This window comes from Drosophila albomicans, chromosome 3 (genome assembly GCF_009650485.2).
Source record: "Drosophila albomicans strain 15112-1751.03 chromosome 3, ASM965048v2, whole genome shotgun sequence".
In the NCBI taxonomy this organism is placed as follows: domain Eukaryota; kingdom Metazoa; phylum Arthropoda; class Insecta; order Diptera; family Drosophilidae; genus Drosophila; species Drosophila albomicans.
Genome location: NC_047629.2, coordinates 272,923 through 290,498, shown reverse-complemented (window position 1 = coordinate 290,498; position 17,576 = coordinate 272,923). Strand labels below are relative to the sequence as shown.

Sequence of the window (17,576 nt, the reverse complement as noted above, 5' to 3'; positions counted from 1 at the left end):
ATCTTATATTACGCAAAATATAATATTAGGAAAGTATGGTATTAAGGGCAGCAACTATTCAGATACTATTGAGAAAACAAAAAACGATAAGGTACAGAATTTTTATAAAAATGAACAGAATAAGGCATATCATAAGAAATATATAAAGTACCCGAAGGTTGCGCAAAAAAATTTTCGTTCATATGAGGAAATAAAGAATTTGGTGCGTCGGAGAAAATCTAATATAGTGAAAAACTTTGAAGATATAATCGATCAAAACGATATGTACCAGTTGAAAGATTATAATATGGATTTAGGGTTAAGTGCTTCTGCTAAGTTACGGCGTAATTCTGAAAGGAATCCCAGATTGACTGATTCAACACGAGTATCTTTAAAAAAAGTCTCATCTCTTGACAGTTTTAAAGACTTTTTGAAAAGCTATAAGACTTTAAAAATAAAAATGTCTAAATACCGTCCAATAAAATCGCGCAGTTCCAGAATGTCAACGTCAAATAAAAGTGTGTCCATTCTTTCTACATATAGCTCGAGAAGATTCAGCAAAGATTCAATTCAATCCAACAAATCCAACAACTCATTTAAATGGAGAAGAACAATACCGGAAGACGCTCCAGAATTACAAGAAAGCGGTTCTCTTTTGTTTGCCTTTTACTCACCTGTCGATCTTAGCGCATTGTATCAGCCAATGGGCACCGCTCATTTCACGAGACTGACAAAGACCGGAACGAAACCAACAAACGTGGAAGCTCAAGAAAAACTGATTAAATCCATGCCATACCGGCAAACTGTTAGCCAGCCCGAGCCCGAGCCCGAGACCGAAATAGCCGTTGAAAATCGAAAGTTAGAGCCACATGATGCTGAAGGGCTTAAAAGGGCTAAAAACTTGGCTCAGGCGAAGATAGACGAAATAATGACGCGCGTCAAAATTCGAGAAATGAAACCTAAAAAAATAAAACGAGACTTCTTAGCGGAAGCAAAAAAAAATGTGTGGCCATCCCGACAGCATGACCAAACAGGAAAGGGCATTGAAACAAGGAAGAGAAATCGAGTGAATACCGTGTTTCCCACCAGATTAGATGTTATTCCTTTACCTTCCGATATGTCTCAAGAGAAAGCATTAGTAGTTCGCCGTTATTGCATTCCCAAACAAAAAGGCACTGCTTTAAAATCGAAAATCAATGAAAATACTACTTGTAGTACCTGTTGTCTACATCTTTTGGCAATGAAAGCAAATTATGAGAAAGAAAAATTCTTAACTAGCAATTTATCGGAGAAAAAAAGAAACTTGGTTTTAGTTGCATGTGGAAAAGGATGAAGTCGAGTTGGCTGACATGAGTATATTTTTGGACAATTTTGGCCATAGATCAACTGATGACTCAGCGAACTTTGGCTTGCATCAGTAAAAAGATTGATAAATACGTTGGTTAACAGCTGCAGGATTCAAAGAAAGGGAGTAAAAATTGTAGTCCACTTTAATTCGCCTGAGAGCTGAACATTTGCCTTGGGAATCGCATCTATTCGTTGATGAACTTGGCTGGACGTTTTTCGATAAACGCTTTTACACCCTCCTTGCAATCGATCTGGGAATTCAAATATTTGCTTAAAAATATCAAAAATTTCATGCATGTACTGATATTACCGTTGAGAAAGTGGCATGGTTGAAACGGCGTTCATACTTTAAGCCCTCCTCTAGCGTAGTCTCAAAAGCGGTGTTCACAGCCTCCTTACACAATTGCACAATCAGGTTCGAGTGAGTTCCGATCTTCTCTCCCAGTTTGACAGCCTCGACAAGCAGTTGATCAGGTGGAATCACCTTGCTGACCAGGCCAACCTTCTCTGCCTCTTGGGCATTGATCATGTTACCAGTGAGGCACATTTCCATGGCTTTGGACCTGCCCACAACCCGGGTTAGGCGCTGCGTGCCACCAACTCCGGGAATCGTGCCTAATGCAATCTCTGGTTGCCCAAATTTGGCCTTATCACCAGCATAGATGATGTCACACATCATGGCCAGCTCGCACCCACCTCCGAGAGCATAACCATTAACAGCCGCAATTATGGGTTTCTGGGTGCGTGCCACCTCTGTCCAGTCATTGAGGAAGTTACCCTGAATGCACTGTGAGTATGTGTTGGGAGCCATCTCTTTGATGTCTGCGCCAGCGGCAAAGGCTTTCTCGCTGCCAGTCAAGACAATTGCGGAAATGTTAGCATCCTTGCCATAAGCCTTCAGGGCTGTTGACAGTTCCTTCATGAGGCCATTGCAGAGGGCATTCAATGCCTTGGGACGGTTCAGGGTGATAACAGCCACATTTTTCTTCTCTCCGGTCACTTCGGTCTTGATAAATTCCCAGCTTTTGTTGGCTAGAGAATAAATTATATGCAAAAGTTATATAATTCGTAAATTAGCAGAATAAATAAATTATCGAAATCATTATATTTTTTATATAACGTACTGTTTATAATCATATGAATGATACCGACATATTGGAATGTGTACAGTTAAATACTTGCAGCTGCTATTTAATCGTGTGATTACTTGAAGCGGATAAACAACATTCGGAAACTGATCTTGTGCACGTTTAGTAAGCAGTCTTGCAATGTTGGCCATACTTTGAACCTATGAAGTATTGTTGTCAGTCAAATATAACAGTTAATATTCAAAACATATGTATGTCAGCATCATTACTTGCCAATTTTAGTTTAACTTTTGTATCAGCGAATCTCTGAAAGCCGGGAGCCGGTAGTAAGTGATGATTTACCAGCGATATTTCAAAACAAGAATTATCGAAACTAATTCGGATCATGCGGCAGTTCAACGACTTTATCGATAACAAAATTAACATAAATGTAAAATGAAACTAAACTTATCGATTTTAATAAGAAATTCGATGTTTATTTTATTTTGTTATTAATTTCGATAGACTGCATATTTGTTGTGCCATATTTTAATTGAAGGCAATTGGTTTTTAAAATTGATCTTAGTGTATCGATATATATATATATATATATATATATATATATATATATAGATATATATATATGTATATAAATATATGTGTAAATATAAAAGCAATTATGGCAGTTAATTTCTTATCAAACGTTAAAAATCTGTAAATTTCAAGGTGTCTTGAGCTGAGTATTTAGTAATATAAATTTAAGCTCAGGTAATGAGTTTCACAAGAGAATTAGTCAATACTCCTTTGCGAAAGATTAGCACACTACGTACACAATGTACACATGTTATGAAAATCCTTCATTAATAAATGACAAATATTAATAAAGTAGCAGATCAAATGTATATGTTAAAAGGAAATTATAGAATATTTAACGGATTTTATTTGCGTACAAATAACAGGGATAGACAATATATAAATGCAATTCTGGCTGAGAACAGATGATTAAATTGGGATTTATTCGCTTGTGAACTTTGCTGGGCGTTTCTCCACAAAAGCTTGCATGCCCTCCTTGCGATCAGCCTTTTAAGAACGTAGAACAAATAAATACATTATTAGAACTGCAAAAGAAAATTATGCAATCACTAGCTTACCGTGGAGAAGGTTGCATGGAAAGTGCGGCGCTCGAACTTCAAACCTTCCTGCAATGTGGTCTCATAAGCAGTGTTAACAGCCTCCTTGCACAATTGCACAATCAGGTTTGAGTGGGTTCCGATCTTCTCTCCAAGTTTGACAGCCTCGCCGAGCAGTTGATCGGCAGGAATCACCTTGCTGACCAAGCCAACTTTTTCTGCCTCCTGGGCATTGATCATGTTACCAGTGAGGCACATTTCCATGGCCTTGGACTTGCCCACAACTCGGGTTAGGCGCTGGGTGCCACCAGCTCCGGGAATCGTGCCCAATGCAATCTCTGGCTGGCCAAACTTGGCCTTATCACCAGCATAGATTATGTCGCACATCATGGCCAACTCGCACCCACCTCCGAGAGCATAACCATTAACAGCCGCAATTATGGGTTTCTGGGTGCGTGCCACCTCTGTCCAGTCATTGAGGAAGTTACCCTGAATGCACTGTGAGTATGTGTTGGGAGCCATCTCTTTGATGTCTGCGCCAGCGGCAAAGGCTTTCTCGCTGCCAGTCAAGACAATTGCGGAAATGTTAGCATCCTTGCCATAAGCCTTCAGGGCTGTTGACAGTTCCTTCATGAGGCCATTGCAGAGGGCATTCAATGCCTTGGGACGGTTCAGGGTGATAACAGCCACATTTTTCTTCTCTCCGGTCACTTCGGTCTTGATGAATTCCCAGTTGCTGCCAGCTGGAGAGGGAAAGAGATAGCAATCATGTTGATATCACATATCTTACGTAATTGATGTTTTCTTTTGTGCAAACTAGAACTAATAGAATAACAAATAACAAATGCCAAAAGATTGTAGTCCTCTTACAATAATGCAAATTGTAAAGATAATTAACTTAATTGGACTTTGATCTACATTTGCTGATTTATTATGATCGATATTTATAACTTACTGCTGCTGAACCGAGTGGCCACTTGGGGCTGACGGGCGGCAGCTTGGAGCAAAGTCTGTGTACGGACAGTGAAAAGTTTTGCAATGTTGGCCATTTTAACACCTGCATATCAATGGTAATTAAGGAGATAATTATTTTTTGCTTTTCGCAAAACGCCATGCTTGTTACTTACCGTTTAGAAGGCTGGAGCAGAAGTAAAAAGCCCGATCGTCGATGGTCGGGAGCCGGTTGCAAATTGGTGGTGAACTAACCACTTACTAAAACGCAACTACTCCTATCGAAAATCGATTGGCGACACAATTGCATCCCTGAATTCATCGACTATGTTCGTTTATTTTCAAAAGTTTAAATCATTTCTAAAGTTAGGCGCTATGAAACTTTGAAATCCATTTAATATTGTAATTTTTACGAAATACATTTTTGCATTTGTTCAGTGGTTTATTATACAAATATTAATCAGGATGTACAAATTCAGTATCATGATGGTAAGTAATTGTGAGACTGTTTGTTAGAAACAGATAGAAGATTAAATCAGTGATATTTTCGAACGTCTAGCTTAAGCATAAACAATAGTTTGACTTGCGGATAATAATTACATTTCAGTACAAAATGCTCTTGAAAGTTAACGTAATTTTAACTGAAGCAACAAAAGAAAAAAATGAAATAATTGATACACATTTAAGTAAGCACGCCAGCGATGCATAAATACTGTCGTTCAACCAACCAAACCAAATGGAGATGTGGACGGATGCAGCTCTTTTCTACTTCTTATGCGCAGACATTGGTGGTGTTGCATAAAACTTGCGTTTCTTCATGGTGCCTTTCAGTGGGGTAGCTATTAAAAAGAAATAATATAAATATAAATAAAATAGAATATTTTATAACTAATGTTGCACTTACCATATAGCGAAAACATATCTCTATTGTTGCTAGGCACACGCTTGACAGCGGTGCTTGGTGGCGCCTCCTCTGCCGATGGCTCCAGAGCCAGAAACTGTTGCCAAAAAGTGCCGGGCAAATCGAGCAATGCCTTCATTACTTGATTCTGGGTAAACACTTCGGTATATAGTGCATGCTGATCGGGATCCGGCGACGAATAGCCAACAATTGTGGGACCAAAAATCAATGACATATTCTCCAGCGGCATCATAACCACCGGACAGTTGGCAATGCGTTGAAAGTGCAATATGAGGAATGCCAATGTGTCGCGATTTGCACACGGCAGTTGGCCGACAGCCTTGTAGAGCAATTGTTCCGCCTGCTTGTTGTCTGGATTCTGTACAGCATTTGCAAAGTCCTTCCACTGGTTAGTAGGTATAAGTGGTTCACGAAGAGTACGCAAGAAATCCTTTACACAACAGCACAGCACATAGATGTCTGTGTTGCCCAAATGTGGCGTCGCCTTGCCGCGCAAGAACTGCTCCTTAAGTGCTTTGTACTCGCGTTCCGACGACGACATGCGATAGAGTCCTACCTCGTTCAGACCACGGGCCTCAATCTCATTGACGCAGTGCACAATCAGCGCCGGTACCATGGGCGTAATTGCGGGTGCAAAATCGGCTATGTATCCCATCACTGTCTTGGTTGTGGGCGTGCCCGACTGCGGCACACAGCTGACCGTGAGCAGCTGGCGACAGTCGATGTGACAGCGCACCGGACAATCCCGACAACGCAATCCCACAGCGCCAAAGCGAATACTGCAAATACAGGTAAAAAATAAAAAATTAGTAACCGGAAGTGAAAGAACTTGCGACTTGCACTCACCGCTTCTGGCACTGCACACAATTGTCGCCACGCAAAAAGGTCTTTTGGCTGAAACTGTGCTTGCGCATCATTGGACGATTCTGATGTGCCGGCGATGCGCTGGCCATGGCATTAAGTGGAGTCAATGGGGGAGCCGTTGCCTCCTTGAAGCCTGAACGACGCGGCGTCGACGAAGTCTGTACTTCGCCATGAGCCAATTTAAGGGGCAGCGCTTCAATTGTGGACTCTGCTCGTATAACACCCTGACCATCCTGTGGTATTGTCACCTTGGTGGTGGCACAAAAGCGCTCTGCGCCCTGACCCACATCCAAGGTGTGCTGATCAACGCCAATTGAACGACGTGAAGCTGATGTCGTCGTTGTCGGCGTGTTTGCGACTGTTGGAGTGCCAACATTGCTGCTGTTCAGTCCTGTGCTCAGACGGGAACGCTTATTGCCCACACAAGGCACTGGATTCTTGGGTAAGGATGGGCGATGCTCACGCCATGACTTCGAGCGTCGCACATCGAGGAAATCATCCTCAGAATGTGTTATAGATAGATCTGATAGTAGCGAGCCCGTAGAATTAATGTCGCCATACGATTTGTCCTCGTGCAACGTATTCAATGATTTACGCTTGCGCGTCGATCCTGACGGTAGTGTGTGGAGAAAAGCCAGCTTATCGCGAGTCTCGTTGTTCAGATTGCGCTCGTGGCGCAGCAGATCGGCAACTGCCATGATTTTTCCCTCCATGGCATCGCGTTCGTGCTCCGCTTGACGGCGCGCCTTGATTTCTGTGTCGATGATGCGGCGGGCATGATACAGTTTGCCCTCCAGATCACCCATTTTGGCCAGTGACTTGTCTAGCTCGGTTTGCAGTCGCGCATTTTGTGTGGCGTAGCCATTGCATTTTTCATGATATTGTTCGAAGAGGCGCAAGAAGCGCAGGAATTCTATGGAAAATATAGATCGTATATTTAATATATATTTTGTAACTTTGCGCATTTTATTTCACTTACCCTCCTCGGCTGTTCCATCGGTCAACACTTGCATGCATCGTCGAAGATCGTCGAACGACGCCAATACTGAGAGCGTCATTTTAATTGAATTCGCGCCAATTTGACAATGTCAATTGCTGCTCTAACACAGTGTTATTTTTTATATTATGTTAACCCGCAATTACACTTTTCAAATGAATGTTGTTCAAATTTGATCTTATTTACAACAATAAGGATCCCAAAGAGGAAGCACGCTGTAACAGGGACGCGAGTTTTTTTCTTCTTGAGTGCCGTTGTTTCAAATTTCAGCTAGATATGCGCGATAAACGATAGTTTTACAGTGCGAGTAACTAGGGTTGCGTCATGTCAATCGATTGATATTATTCGATTATTAAATGATGAATTATAGCCTCTTTCCACCGCACGGTTTTCTTTGGTTTTCTTTGGTTTTCTTTGGTTTTTTCACGTTCAGGCCGAATGTTACGTTCGCCCCATGTAAAAACCCATAAGAAAAAAACGTCGGTTTTTCTACGTTCGCGAGCTACGTAGAAATAGCGAACGCACTTTTTGGGTAATTATGCGATATTTTGATCGATATGACAACGAAAAAGAGCTCACCACTAACAAAACAGCTGACATTAAAGTGCGCCAAGGTATGAAAATAGAAAAATAAAAAATTTTATTTTGCTTTTTAAAGCAAAATTTTTTATATTTTAGATGAGCCAAAAAACTCGAAAGCCGTCAATATCGTGGAGTGGCATCCACAAGGCTATGTTGTTCGAGTTATGGGAGGAGAAATGTAGTGCCTTTTTTTGGCCAATCCACAAAGGCGCTCCACAAGGATGCCAAACTCCTCCCTATTAATTCGAAAATTATCTTCAAAAAATGATTCGTTGTTTCCAGGAACATCGCTCTCCTAAAAACACCCATGCCGTTGCTAAAAAGTAAATGAATTTATGTAAATATTACATTGCTGCCAGCAATGGCCTATACTCTATACTTCGCTAATTTTCCCTCCACTTCGTTAAAATCCTCATAAAAATTCTGCAATTTAATAAAATTTTCCATTTTCAAATGCGCGTGCTGTTTTTTGAAATGTTCGCCAACTCATGTTTACATTTGAACAGCTGATATTTCAGAGCGGCCATACTGAGAAATTTACCGTTGCCCATATTTTTCGGTTCGTGCAGATGGAAACCCCGAAACGGGACTTTAAAAAACGTAGAAAAACTGAGTGAGGTGGAAAGAGGCTATTATTATTATTATGCATTTTATTTGGATTTATTTGTACTATATGGTAATGTAATTTATATTATTGCCTAACCACATTTGATGGCAGCGTAATAAATAGTACCATTGTTAGCCTTTGTTCTTCTCTTATATCAAGTATTGAATCAAAAAAGTTTTAACCGTAAATATTTTATTGGGAAAAAGTAGCATATGCAAAAAAGGACTAGGAGTAACTAATTGAAATGTAAATTACTTCTGAAATATATAAAAAGCTGTATTTATTTTTAGTAAAACTATTTGAATAAAGCAAAGATAAATAAAGGTTAAAAAGTTAAAAATGGTACTTTGTGGATCGTAGAGTATTTTTGTATCGTTATCGGCACGTCACACTGAGAGATAGAGGTGGAGAACTATCGATAGTCTCTTAGTGAGAGAAACTGCACTTTGCCGGTTGCTAGTTGCAAGCTGTATATTTCACCAAAATTATGTCCGTCGCTTCGCCTTCCAATCCCAGCATTGCATTGCAAAGCAAGTGGTGGAATGGTTTACGCAATGTGCTGGAACGCGAGGGTCTGTTCTGCAAAGACGATTTCACACCATCGGCTGAAAACTTGGAATTCCTGCAAACAAAGAGCAAAGTACTCATTATCGGTGCCGGAGGATTAGGCTGCGAGCTGCTCAAGGATTTGGCATTGATGGGGTTCGGTGATCTTCATGTGATCGATATGGACACCATAGAGCTATCCAATCTGAATCGCCAGTTCCTATTCAGACGCTCCGACATCAACTCTTCGAAGGCTGAATGTGCTGCCCGCTTCATCAACAATCGAGTACCCAGCTGCAAGGTGACGCCACATTTTGCCAAGATCCAGGACTTCGATGAGACGTTCTACCAGCAGTTTCACATTATTGTCTGCGGCCTCGACTCTATTGTGGCGCGTCGCTGGATTAACGGCATGCTTTTGTCTATGCTGCGCTACGAGGACGACAACAGCATTGATGTCTCCTCGATTATACCCATGATTGATGGAGGCACGGAAGGCTTTAAGGGCAACGCTCGCGTCATACTGCCCGGATTTACCGCCTGCATCGAATGCACCCTCGATTTGTTTCCTCCCCAGATCAATTATCCGCTGTGCACCATTGCGAATACGCCACGCTTGCCGGAACATTGCATCGAGTATGTGAAACTGATACAATGGGACAAGGAGAATCCTTTTGGGGCGCCACTGGATGGCGACGATCCGCAGCACATTGGTTGGATCTATGAGCGCGCCCAGGAGCGTGCCAATCAGTTCAACATCAGCGGCGTCACTTATCGCTTGGTGCAGGGTGTTATCAAGCACATCATTCCGGCAGTGGCCAGCACCAATGCTGTCATTGCGGCTGCTTGTGCCATGGAGGTATTCAAGCTGGCCACCAGTTGCTACGACAGCATGGCCAACTATTTGAATTTCAACGATCTCGACGGCATTTACACATACACCTACGAGGCGGAAAAGTCAGAGACTTGCTTGGCTTGCAGCAATGCACCACAGGTGGTAAACATCGAGCATCCCAACACCTCAACATTGGACGATGTGATCAAGCAGCTGTGTGAGCTGCCGCGTTTCCAACTCAAGAGTCCGGCGCTGACCACCGTCATGGCCGATGGCAAACAACGCACTCTGTATATGGCCAACGTAAAGAGCATTGAGGAGGCCACTCGCAAGAATCTGACCCAGTCATTGGGAGAGCTGGGTCTGCAGGATGGACAGTTGTTGACTATCACAGATGTCACGTCTCCTACTGCGATGACGCTGCAGCTCAAGTACCAGGCCAACGAGGTTGAAATGTCGTAAATGCATTAAGAGAAATAAAGATGTAATATTGCAAATTAACAAAAAAAACATTTATCACATTTAACAGCTCATTTCGAGTATGAATTTCTTTCCGGTGAATCCTTTGAAACTGAGCGCTGCTGCTGCCGCTTCCTTGAATTTCTCCAGCGGCACCATTTCGTGTGTGGGCGCCACGAACTTGCCCTGCTCCATCAGCTGGCACAGCTCCTTGAACATCTGAGTACGTTCGGGAGCACTGTAGTTCTCTTTAGACCAACGCGTCATCCAGAAACCACGGAATGCAATATCCTTAAAGATCAGCGGCCCTGTGGCGACGGTGACAGGTTCACGCGACATGCCGCCATAGGTGACCATGACGCCACGATCGTTAAGATGACGTGACACCTCCGTCGCACTCTTGCCGCCAACACAATTGAACGCCAGCTTAGGACGCTGTAGTTTGCCGCTCTTAAAGATGTCGCTGGTTCGCATCTCCTCTTCGGTTAACACAGCATTGGCGCCCAGGCACTCGAGCATCTTTTTCAGCTCCGCTATCTCGGGGCGATTGCGCACAATGCCCACGCTATTAATGCCCCACGCCTTGCACAATTGATGCACAGCTTGGCCAACGGCGCTGTTAGCTCCATTCTGGATGACTGTGTCACCGGGTGACAACTGCACAAAGTCCTTGAGCATGCGATAGGCGGTGCAAGGATTCACCGTAATAGTTGCTGCCTCCGCCAATCCAACCTTATTAGATATGGCCATCAGTTGATCCTCGTTGTAGACGGCATGTGTTGTCCAGGTGCCCAAACCGGTAGCCAGTGGCACTACATGAGCTCCTGGTTGCAGCTTCTTGACCTTGTCGCCCACACAAATAACCTCGCCCACAAACTCATTGCCAGCCACAGCAGGGAACTTTGGCTTCACCGGATATTTGCCTGCAAATGCAAAATGTTCAAATAAGAGCTGCTATTGATACCACATATGAACTCACCTTGTATAGTATTGATGTCCGCTGGGTTGATGGGAGCTGCCAGAATCTTCACCAACACTTGCTGATTTTTTGGCTCGGCCAGTTGATCCTCCACCAGATGTAACACATCCTGTGGTTCGCCGTGTTGTGTGTACTTTAGGGATCTTGCCACAACAGACATTTGCCGACACAAGATCTTTGGGTGCGTCCAGCTGGGCAACGATTTGCGCAACATTTTATTGTTTAATTCGCAGTCAAATTTTTTGTACGTAAAATTTTTTTTTTTTTTTTTTTGTGTTTGGCCGCTCCCTAAGCACCCGACCGAGAACTGGTAGATGCCTTTATAAGGTGAAAAACGCCACGAAAAATTGATTGAAGTGCTCAATCAGAGGTCCAAATTTGCTTCTTTTATGAAATCTATGATAGTTTTAATGTGCTCGACATTTCCTTCCTTCAAGAGAGCGTGAATGTTGTTGTGTGTTCCTAGTGTTGGGTAACGTTGGCGTACAGTATCGTATTTTGAACAGCTGAGGATTGCATGTGAAGCGTTATCGATAGCTCCACAAGTATCGCACAAGTCGTCCAACGTGACATGCATTTTGAAAAGAGTGGCCTTATCGAAGCCGTTACCACTTAATAAGCGATTGATCGTTTTTATGTCTTTTGGTTTCATATTGAATTTATTGTTGGAAAACCAGGGTTTCTTGATTAAAGCTGGGAAGATGTCACAGAAACCTCGAGGTTTGCGAACTACGAAGGAGTTGTACTCCTCTTCCCATTCCAGTTTAATGCGTTTGTATATCTCGTTGATTGCGTCTTTGACTGACCAGTTTAGCAATGTGAAGCTGCCTTCTGTGGGTGCGTTTTTGGCTGCATTATCGGCTATTGTGTTTTGTGGGATGTTGGAGTGTCCCGGAATGTAATGAATTTCTATGGACTTTAGATGGTGATGCCGGTTTATTTTTTCAACGATGCTGGCTGCAATATGATTGTCGTGGATTGTTTTGCATAGGTTGATAATGCTATTTTTGCTGTCCGTAAGAATAGCGACTCGAGGAAGATTGTTGAATAAGGCGAAGTCAAGTGCTTTGTCAATTGCAAGGAGTTCGGCAGAGAGTGACGACAGTACTTTGTCTGTGTAATAACTGGCTATGTGCTTTGACCTCTCGTGCAAAAAGGCTGCACTCGAATGTGTTCTTGTAACAGATCCGTCCGTAAAAAATAGCTCAAAATTATTGTTTTTTAAATGTGCAATTTTTTCATTAAATAGAAGGAGAATACTAGAATTGCAAATTGATTTTTTGTTCTTTGCGGAACCTTTAAAAAAGTCAGTAAAGCCGGTCAGTTTTTTGCAATGGGTAACAGAGGATTCAATTCCCTCGATATGCTCAAGCACGTCTGCGAACTGTCTGTATGTTTTTGTGTAACTTGTGTTTATGTGGGGACTGACACATATTGTTTTTCTTGCGGGGAGGTTTAAGGCAAAGACTTTAACCAGTTCCTTTGCAGTTGTGAATTTGTAGCGATAGAGTGGAGGCAATTCAGCAGCAAGATGGTAAATTATTGGGACGGGTGTGCACTTTATGAGTCCCAGCGCTTTTCTTAACTGGCAATTTGCGTGGCTTTGAATCTTGGACAAAGCTGATTTGCTGAGGTTGCTGAAGGAAGAGCATGCATATTCCAATTTGCTTCTCATGTATGCCTTGTAAAGAGTTAGGCTTTGTGACGGATGAATGCCGAAACGACAGCCGCTTAGGAGCCGCAGGAAAGTACACGCTTTTGATGTCTCAGAGATCGTTTGGTCAATGTGCGCTGACGAGGAGCTAGACGCTGACACGACTCTACCAAGGTATTTGATTTGGCTGACTTCTTTTATAGGCCTATTTTGATGGAAAATGGGTAGGGGTCTTCTCTGAGTGCTAAAGTGAATGACGTTGGACTTGGCTGCGTTGAAATGAAGGTCTAGGCTATTGCAAACAATTTGAAATTCATTTATCTTTTGTTGAAGTAGATCGGATGCTGAATTGAAATCTTTGTGAAAGCAAATTAAAAAGAAATCGTCTGCGTATTGAAAAAGTGTGCAATTTGGGCCATTTAGATCGTGGAGTCCTGCCGTGTACAAATTAAACAGAGTTGGACTAAGGCAACTACCCTGACACACACCTTTACCAATTGTAACTTCACAATTTCCCTTGACTAGCGTCCTCCTGCGTAAAAAGCTAGCAATCCACTCGACCAAATGCCTATCAAAACCTAGTTCGTTTAGCTTACACTGGAGGATGTCTATGTTTACACAGTCAAAAGCTTTTTTTAGGTCTAGACATGCTGCTAAGACTTGATACTGCTTGGACTTCAGTGATTGAACTTTATTTATTAGATCATTGATGCACAAGGCTGTAGATCTCTGGCGGCGAAAAGCGTATGATCTTTCTGGGATTATTAAATTCGCTCGAATATGCTCCTCCATTCTTTGTTTTACTAGCCCCTCTAGTATTTTAAAAGGGACACTCAATAGGCAAATCGGTCTGTAGTTGCTTACTATTGAGGTGTCCATACCTTTCTTAGGGATGGGGACTACTCCAATCTTTCTCCAACTTTCAAGAATGACGCCCATGGACCATTTTTTGTTTAGCATCTCCAGAAAACAGCATTTCCTTCTGTGATCCAGCTTTTGGATCATTTTGTATGAAATGCTATCAAGACCTCTGGCAGAGTTGGGATTTCTAGCATTAACAAATTCATTGAAGTCCGATAAGTCGAAGGGTAGATTACGAGGGTCTGTGTCTTCTACGCCGTTGCTAACTATTTGGGGGCACATAGGTCTTGTGGTGTCTACTACGCTTTGAAGAAAGTTTTGATCCTCTTCTTCCGTCCATTTATTACCAATTCTTTTAACTTTTTTGTAGTTTTTTATATTTTTAATTTTGGCCCAAACATTTGAAGCTGAGGAAAATTCGTTCACAAATTCTTGGAAGCTGGACTTTCTGCGATTTTTGACTAGATTTTGAAAGTTTCTATCTGCTTCAAAAGCTTTCAGTGCGTCTTCTCTCTTTTTTGTGCTGTAAAACTTTTTCCTGCAAGCATTTCTTAATCTAAACAATCTGTCTACTTCTGAGTCCCACCATTTCTTTGGCTTATATCTATTTTCCGAACTAATTATAATAGTGTGCTGCTTTGTGAGTTTTTTTAACACTCACGCTTAGGTCCTCTAGGCTGGTGAATTCACACTCAGCGAAGGCATCTGCGATTTTGTTATGTAAAACTTTCCTATGTGATGTTGCTGTGGGAAGATTGTCAAAGCAGATGAATATTGGGAAATGGGGGCTGTTTGTAATGCGTACATCGTGCGCTGACCATCTAATATTGCTTGCTCTTGAGTTGGTAAATGCTAGATCTAAGACGGAGGATTGGTTTACGCTACGGGAAAATGTGGGGGAACCATCATTTAGGCAAATAAAGCCCGCGTCCATGGCAGCATCTTCCACAAGTTGGCCTTTGGAGTTAGAGCTTGGGCTACCCCAGGATGTTGACTTGGCGTTTATGTCTCCCGCGACTAGAGAAGGGTTATTAAGACCTGCTGAAAATTGAAAAATACTCTGCAAACCAAGTCCAACATCCGCAGCTGAGGTGGAGGGGGAGGAATAGATACTAAAGATATTTAGATTGTGTTTCAAATTTAGCGTTTGAATTCCAACGCATTCGATTTTGGTAATGGGATTTAGTATCTTAAAGGTTATGTTGTTTCTAATGTATATTCCTACCCCTCCATATCCGTCTTCCCTAGGCTTGCAATAAAATTTGTAATCAGGTATGCTACAATCGCTGTGTTGTCCATAACCCAGATTTCAGAAATAATAGCTATGTCTATGTTGTTGTTGTCAAGGTACATATATAGAAGTTGTTTGTTGTTGTTGTAGGTCAGGCTTTGGATGTTGAATTGGAGGATCTTCATGATGATAGGACGTTTCCAAGAGAGAGTTGGCTAGCTATTTTATATGCATCTATCTCTGCGTTGGCTGAATTTATAAAATCTCTAAGCTCCACGAGAAAAGCTGAGAAAAGACTGGTTGTGGTGTCCTCTCTGCACTCAGTTACAAATGCAGCAATTTTAGTGCCTAACTGACTGAGTTTCTCCTCAGCAAAGAAGTGGTTCGGGCTGGCTGCTCTCACTGGTGTAGGATTTGAAAAGGATTGGACTGGCGTACTCTGAAGTGAAGAATTTGAGGATCTGGCTGATCTAGGGTTGCCTGTTTGCTTGGGTAGCTGTGGGAAGTTCAACGCATCGAGCGGAGGGGGTGAAGCTTTCTGAAAAATGGAGGGGGAATTAGTTTTTACATCCTTTCTAGACATATTTTCGGAAGCCATTATTTTTTTAATCGAATATTCTTTTATCCTCGCCGGACAATTTGGGTCAGTCGCCACATGCTGCTCCTTGCAGTTGACGCATGAGGTTGGGCCGCAAGGCTCCTGCTTGTCATGTGCAAGGCCGCACCTGAAACATCTGGCCTTGCTCTTGCAATGTTTAGCCAGGTGGCCAAACCGGAAGCAGCAAAAACACTGGCAAAAAATAAATGAACGGCTGAACAGACAGTCTAGAGTACATAAGCTTTATCTCTTTAGGAATCACTGCTCCATTAAACCACAGTTTTACTCGTCCAGTCGGGATAAGCTGTCCGTCAATTCGAGATTTTTTCATTATGCGTTCGACTTGGTCTATTGTGATGTCAGATTTAATGTGTTTTTAAAAATGTCGGAATCTGAAAGGTTTAAAGGGATATTGAAAATAATGCCAGCCGTGTTTACTAGGTGGCGAGGGATCTTCGGCTCGTAGCAGCCTGCAAGTAAATCGCCACAGTAAGCCAAGTTATTAGCGGCCTGCGCCGAGTTGCAAACGACTTTGCACCGTCCGTACCCCATCTTCTTAATCTCCTCTATGCCCTCTATTTCTTTTGACGACAGAAAAGCCGCCAGCTCGATGGAGTTTATGGCTCCGCTATTTCCATTTAAATTTTTTTCAAGATATACCGCGTAAGGGCCCTTGTGGTTTTCGTTGTAAGAGTATCCATTTACATTTTCTTTGCTAGTTCCGTTATCCGTGGTGATTGTTGGTGTTTTTGCCTTTTCCGTTTTATTCTGCTTTGTTGTTTTGTCCGTTATTTCTGAGCGCGTGGCTTCAGAGCTGGTCATACTTTTTTTATTGGTTTCTTTTGGAGTGTTCATTTTGTTGGATTTGCCGTCCAATTTTGAATTATTTATTTTTGAAGAAGCCGAATTGATTGCAGTGGCAGTTGTTCGCCTGGTGGCGATTCTCCCACTTGAGTTGGACGTGCTGGCCATGATCGCGCCTACAAATTCTCCTATTCCCCTTGTGCCTGTGGGCTAGAGAAAATAGTGGGAAAATAGGGGAAAAACCGCTGAAATGATCGAAATGAGCTGAAAAAGGGACCGAAAGAAAAAGCGTCCGCGCAGGATGATAGCTAAACGGAGACTGTACGTAAAATTTTGTTTTTGCGCTGGCTTAGCTGTTTCGCCTTGAGAGAGTAACGATGAATTCAACACATTTTCAGTACCCTTGTGTAATCGATATCGATAATGTGAAAAGCGGGCATTTTGAATGTCACTACAAGTTGTGTGGTCTTATCGTTATTATGTGTGGCCGCATAGTGTTTTAGTATTAATGCCATCAATGCATCAGTCCGCCGAGGAACATTATTTCTTCGAGCCGTAATTGCATTGTGCACGCAACGTCCGACGTCCTTTTCCGCCTCGGCGGGTTGAGGTACATTTGAATGTATATTAATGCAAGTGTTTTCCTGCACCGCTATGGTATTAACATAAACCTACACATTTAGGGCGTGATTGTCATTAAGAGAGAGTTTTAAACTGCAGAGCATTTTATATGTATTTTTATATTTCTATGTTTAAAATAATTACTTGACCTTCTAATCGCTACCCTGTGACCGGCGCGGGACTCTGACTTGACAATACCAACCCAGCTGCCATTATTTCCATGTATATGTATATATTTAGTTCTCATAACAGCAACCGCAATTTAGTTACATTTAGTTTACATACTGTTTTGCAAAACAAACAGAAATCAATAACTATGGACAGACAGAAGGTAAAGAAAACTTTCCGTCAAAATCCCACTCCAATTATTTCTCCTTCGGACCCCAAACCTGCTGCCATAATTATAAGCGACGTTGTCGCTCGCCAGCGGAGAGGGTATGTTGACTTTGACAACAAGTTGGTGACAGGGTGGAATAGACCACAGAAAGTTAACTGGCTAGCATACAGTAATCGAGTATTCCACAAATATTTTGTAAAAATAA

The 17,576-nt window shown here is 42.2% G+C and overlaps 5 protein-coding genes across 7 annotated transcripts; 1 reads left to right on the top strand and 4 right to left on the bottom strand.

Moving 5' to 3' along the window:
- Positions 1-1,348: 1,348 nt before the first annotated feature.
- LOC117566988 (probable enoyl-CoA hydratase, mitochondrial) lies at positions 1,349-2,816 on the bottom strand. 3 transcript variants are annotated; one of them, XM_034246654.2, is made up of 4 exons: positions 2,688-2,816; positions 2,479-2,614; positions 1,637-2,358; positions 1,349-1,577 (listed from the first exon to the last, which is right to left on the bottom strand). In XM_034246654.2, the coding sequence occupies exons 1-4, from the start codon at positions 2,799-2,801 to the stop codon at positions 1,512-1,514; spliced, it is 1,038 nt and encodes a 345-aa protein (XP_034102545.1). In that variant the 5' UTR covers positions 2,802-2,816; the 3' UTR covers positions 1,349-1,511. The 3 variants fall into 3 exon arrangements, with proteins under 3 accessions (XP_034102545.1, XP_034102546.1, XP_034102547.1); XM_034246655.2 differs by having other exon boundaries at positions 2,509-2,614; XM_034246656.2 differs by lacking the exons at positions 2,479-2,614; positions 2,688-2,816 and adding an exon at positions 2,451-2,478.
- A 494-nt stretch (positions 2,817-3,310) lies between these two features.
- On the bottom strand, positions 3,311-4,754 carry LOC117566989 (probable enoyl-CoA hydratase, mitochondrial). The gene is made up of 4 exons (XM_034246657.2): positions 4,651-4,754; positions 4,479-4,580; positions 3,545-4,266; positions 3,311-3,473 (listed from the first exon to the last, which is right to left on the bottom strand). The coding sequence occupies exons 2-4, from the start codon at positions 4,570-4,572 to the stop codon at positions 3,408-3,410; spliced, it is 882 nt and encodes a 293-aa protein (XP_034102548.1). The 5' UTR covers positions 4,573-4,580; positions 4,651-4,754; the 3' UTR covers positions 3,311-3,407.
- A 135-nt stretch (positions 4,755-4,889) lies between these two features.
- LOC117566985 (rac GTPase-activating protein 1) lies at positions 4,890-7,487 on the bottom strand. The gene is made up of 4 exons (XM_034246650.2): positions 7,240-7,487; positions 6,243-7,173; positions 5,379-6,175; positions 4,890-5,313 (listed from the first exon to the last, which is right to left on the bottom strand). The coding sequence occupies exons 1-4, from the start codon at positions 7,316-7,318 to the stop codon at positions 5,240-5,242; spliced, it is 1,881 nt and encodes a 626-aa protein (XP_034102541.1). The 5' UTR covers positions 7,319-7,487; the 3' UTR covers positions 4,890-5,239.
- A 1,364-nt stretch (positions 7,488-8,851) lies between these two features.
- Positions 8,852-10,330, top strand: LOC117568964 (nedd8-activating enzyme E1 catalytic subunit). The gene has a single exon (XM_034249922.2). The coding sequence runs from the start codon at positions 8,934-8,936 to the stop codon at positions 10,287-10,289; it is 1,356 nt and encodes a 451-aa protein (XP_034105813.1). The 5' UTR covers positions 8,852-8,933; the 3' UTR covers positions 10,290-10,330.
- LOC117568965 (enoyl-[acyl-carrier-protein] reductase, mitochondrial) lies at positions 10,295-11,711 on the bottom strand. Its single transcript, XM_034249923.2, has 2 exons — positions 11,266-11,711; positions 10,295-11,209 (listed from the first exon to the last, which is right to left on the bottom strand). Exons 1-2 carry the CDS (start codon positions 11,477-11,479, stop codon positions 10,350-10,352), a joined length of 1,074 nt encoding a protein of 357 aa, XP_034105814.1. The 5' UTR covers positions 11,480-11,711; the 3' UTR covers positions 10,295-10,349.
- Positions 11,712-17,576: the final 5,865 nt, after the last annotated feature.

Bases quoted from the DNA above. Each gene is read 5' to 3' on its own strand.
- LOC117566988 (XM_034246654.2), bottom strand. From the start codon at position 2,801: ATGATCCGAATTAGTTTCGATAATTCTTGTTTTGAAATATCGCTGGTA. The intron at 2,615-2,687 runs GCAAGTAATGAT...AATACTTCATAG, and splicing joins CAAAAGTTAAACTAAAATTG to GTTCAAAGTATGGCCAACAT. The intron at 1,578-1,636 runs GTAATATCAGTA...TTGAATTCCCAG, and splicing joins ACCATGCCACTTTCTCAACG to ATCGATTGCAAGGAGGGTGT.
- LOC117566989 (XM_034246657.2), bottom strand. From the start codon at position 4,572: ATGGCCAACATTGCAAAACTTTTCACTGTCCGTACACAGACTTTGCTC. The intron at 4,267-4,478 runs GTAAGTTATAAA...TTCCCTCTCCAG, and splicing joins GGCCACTCGGTTCAGCAGCA to CTGGCAGCAACTGGGAATTC. The intron at 3,474-3,544 runs GTAAGCTAGTGA...CGTTCTTAAAAG, and splicing joins TCCATGCAACCTTCTCCACG to GCTGATCGCAAGGAGGGCAT.
- LOC117566985 (XM_034246650.2), bottom strand. From the start codon at position 7,318: ATGACGCTCTCAGTATTGGCGTCGTTCGACGATCTTCGACGATGCATG. The intron at 6,176-6,242 runs GTGAGTGCAAGT...CTGTATTTGCAG, and splicing joins TGTGTGCAGTGCCAGAAGCG to TATTCGCTTTGGCGCTGTGG. The intron at 5,314-5,378 runs GTAAGTGCAACA...TCTTTTTAATAG, and splicing joins AGATATGTTTTCGCTATATG to CTACCCCACTGAAAGGCACC.
- LOC117568964 (XM_034249922.2), top strand. From the start codon at position 8,934: ATGTCCGTCGCTTCGCCTTCCAATCCCAGCATTGCATTGCAAAGCAAG.
- LOC117568965 (XM_034249923.2), bottom strand. From the start codon at position 11,479: ATGTTGCGCAAATCGTTGCCCAGCTGGACGCACCCAAAGATCTTGTGT. The intron at 11,210-11,265 runs GTGAGTTCATAT...TTGCATTTGCAG, and splicing joins GGACATCAATACTATACAAG to GCAAATATCCGGTGAAGCCA.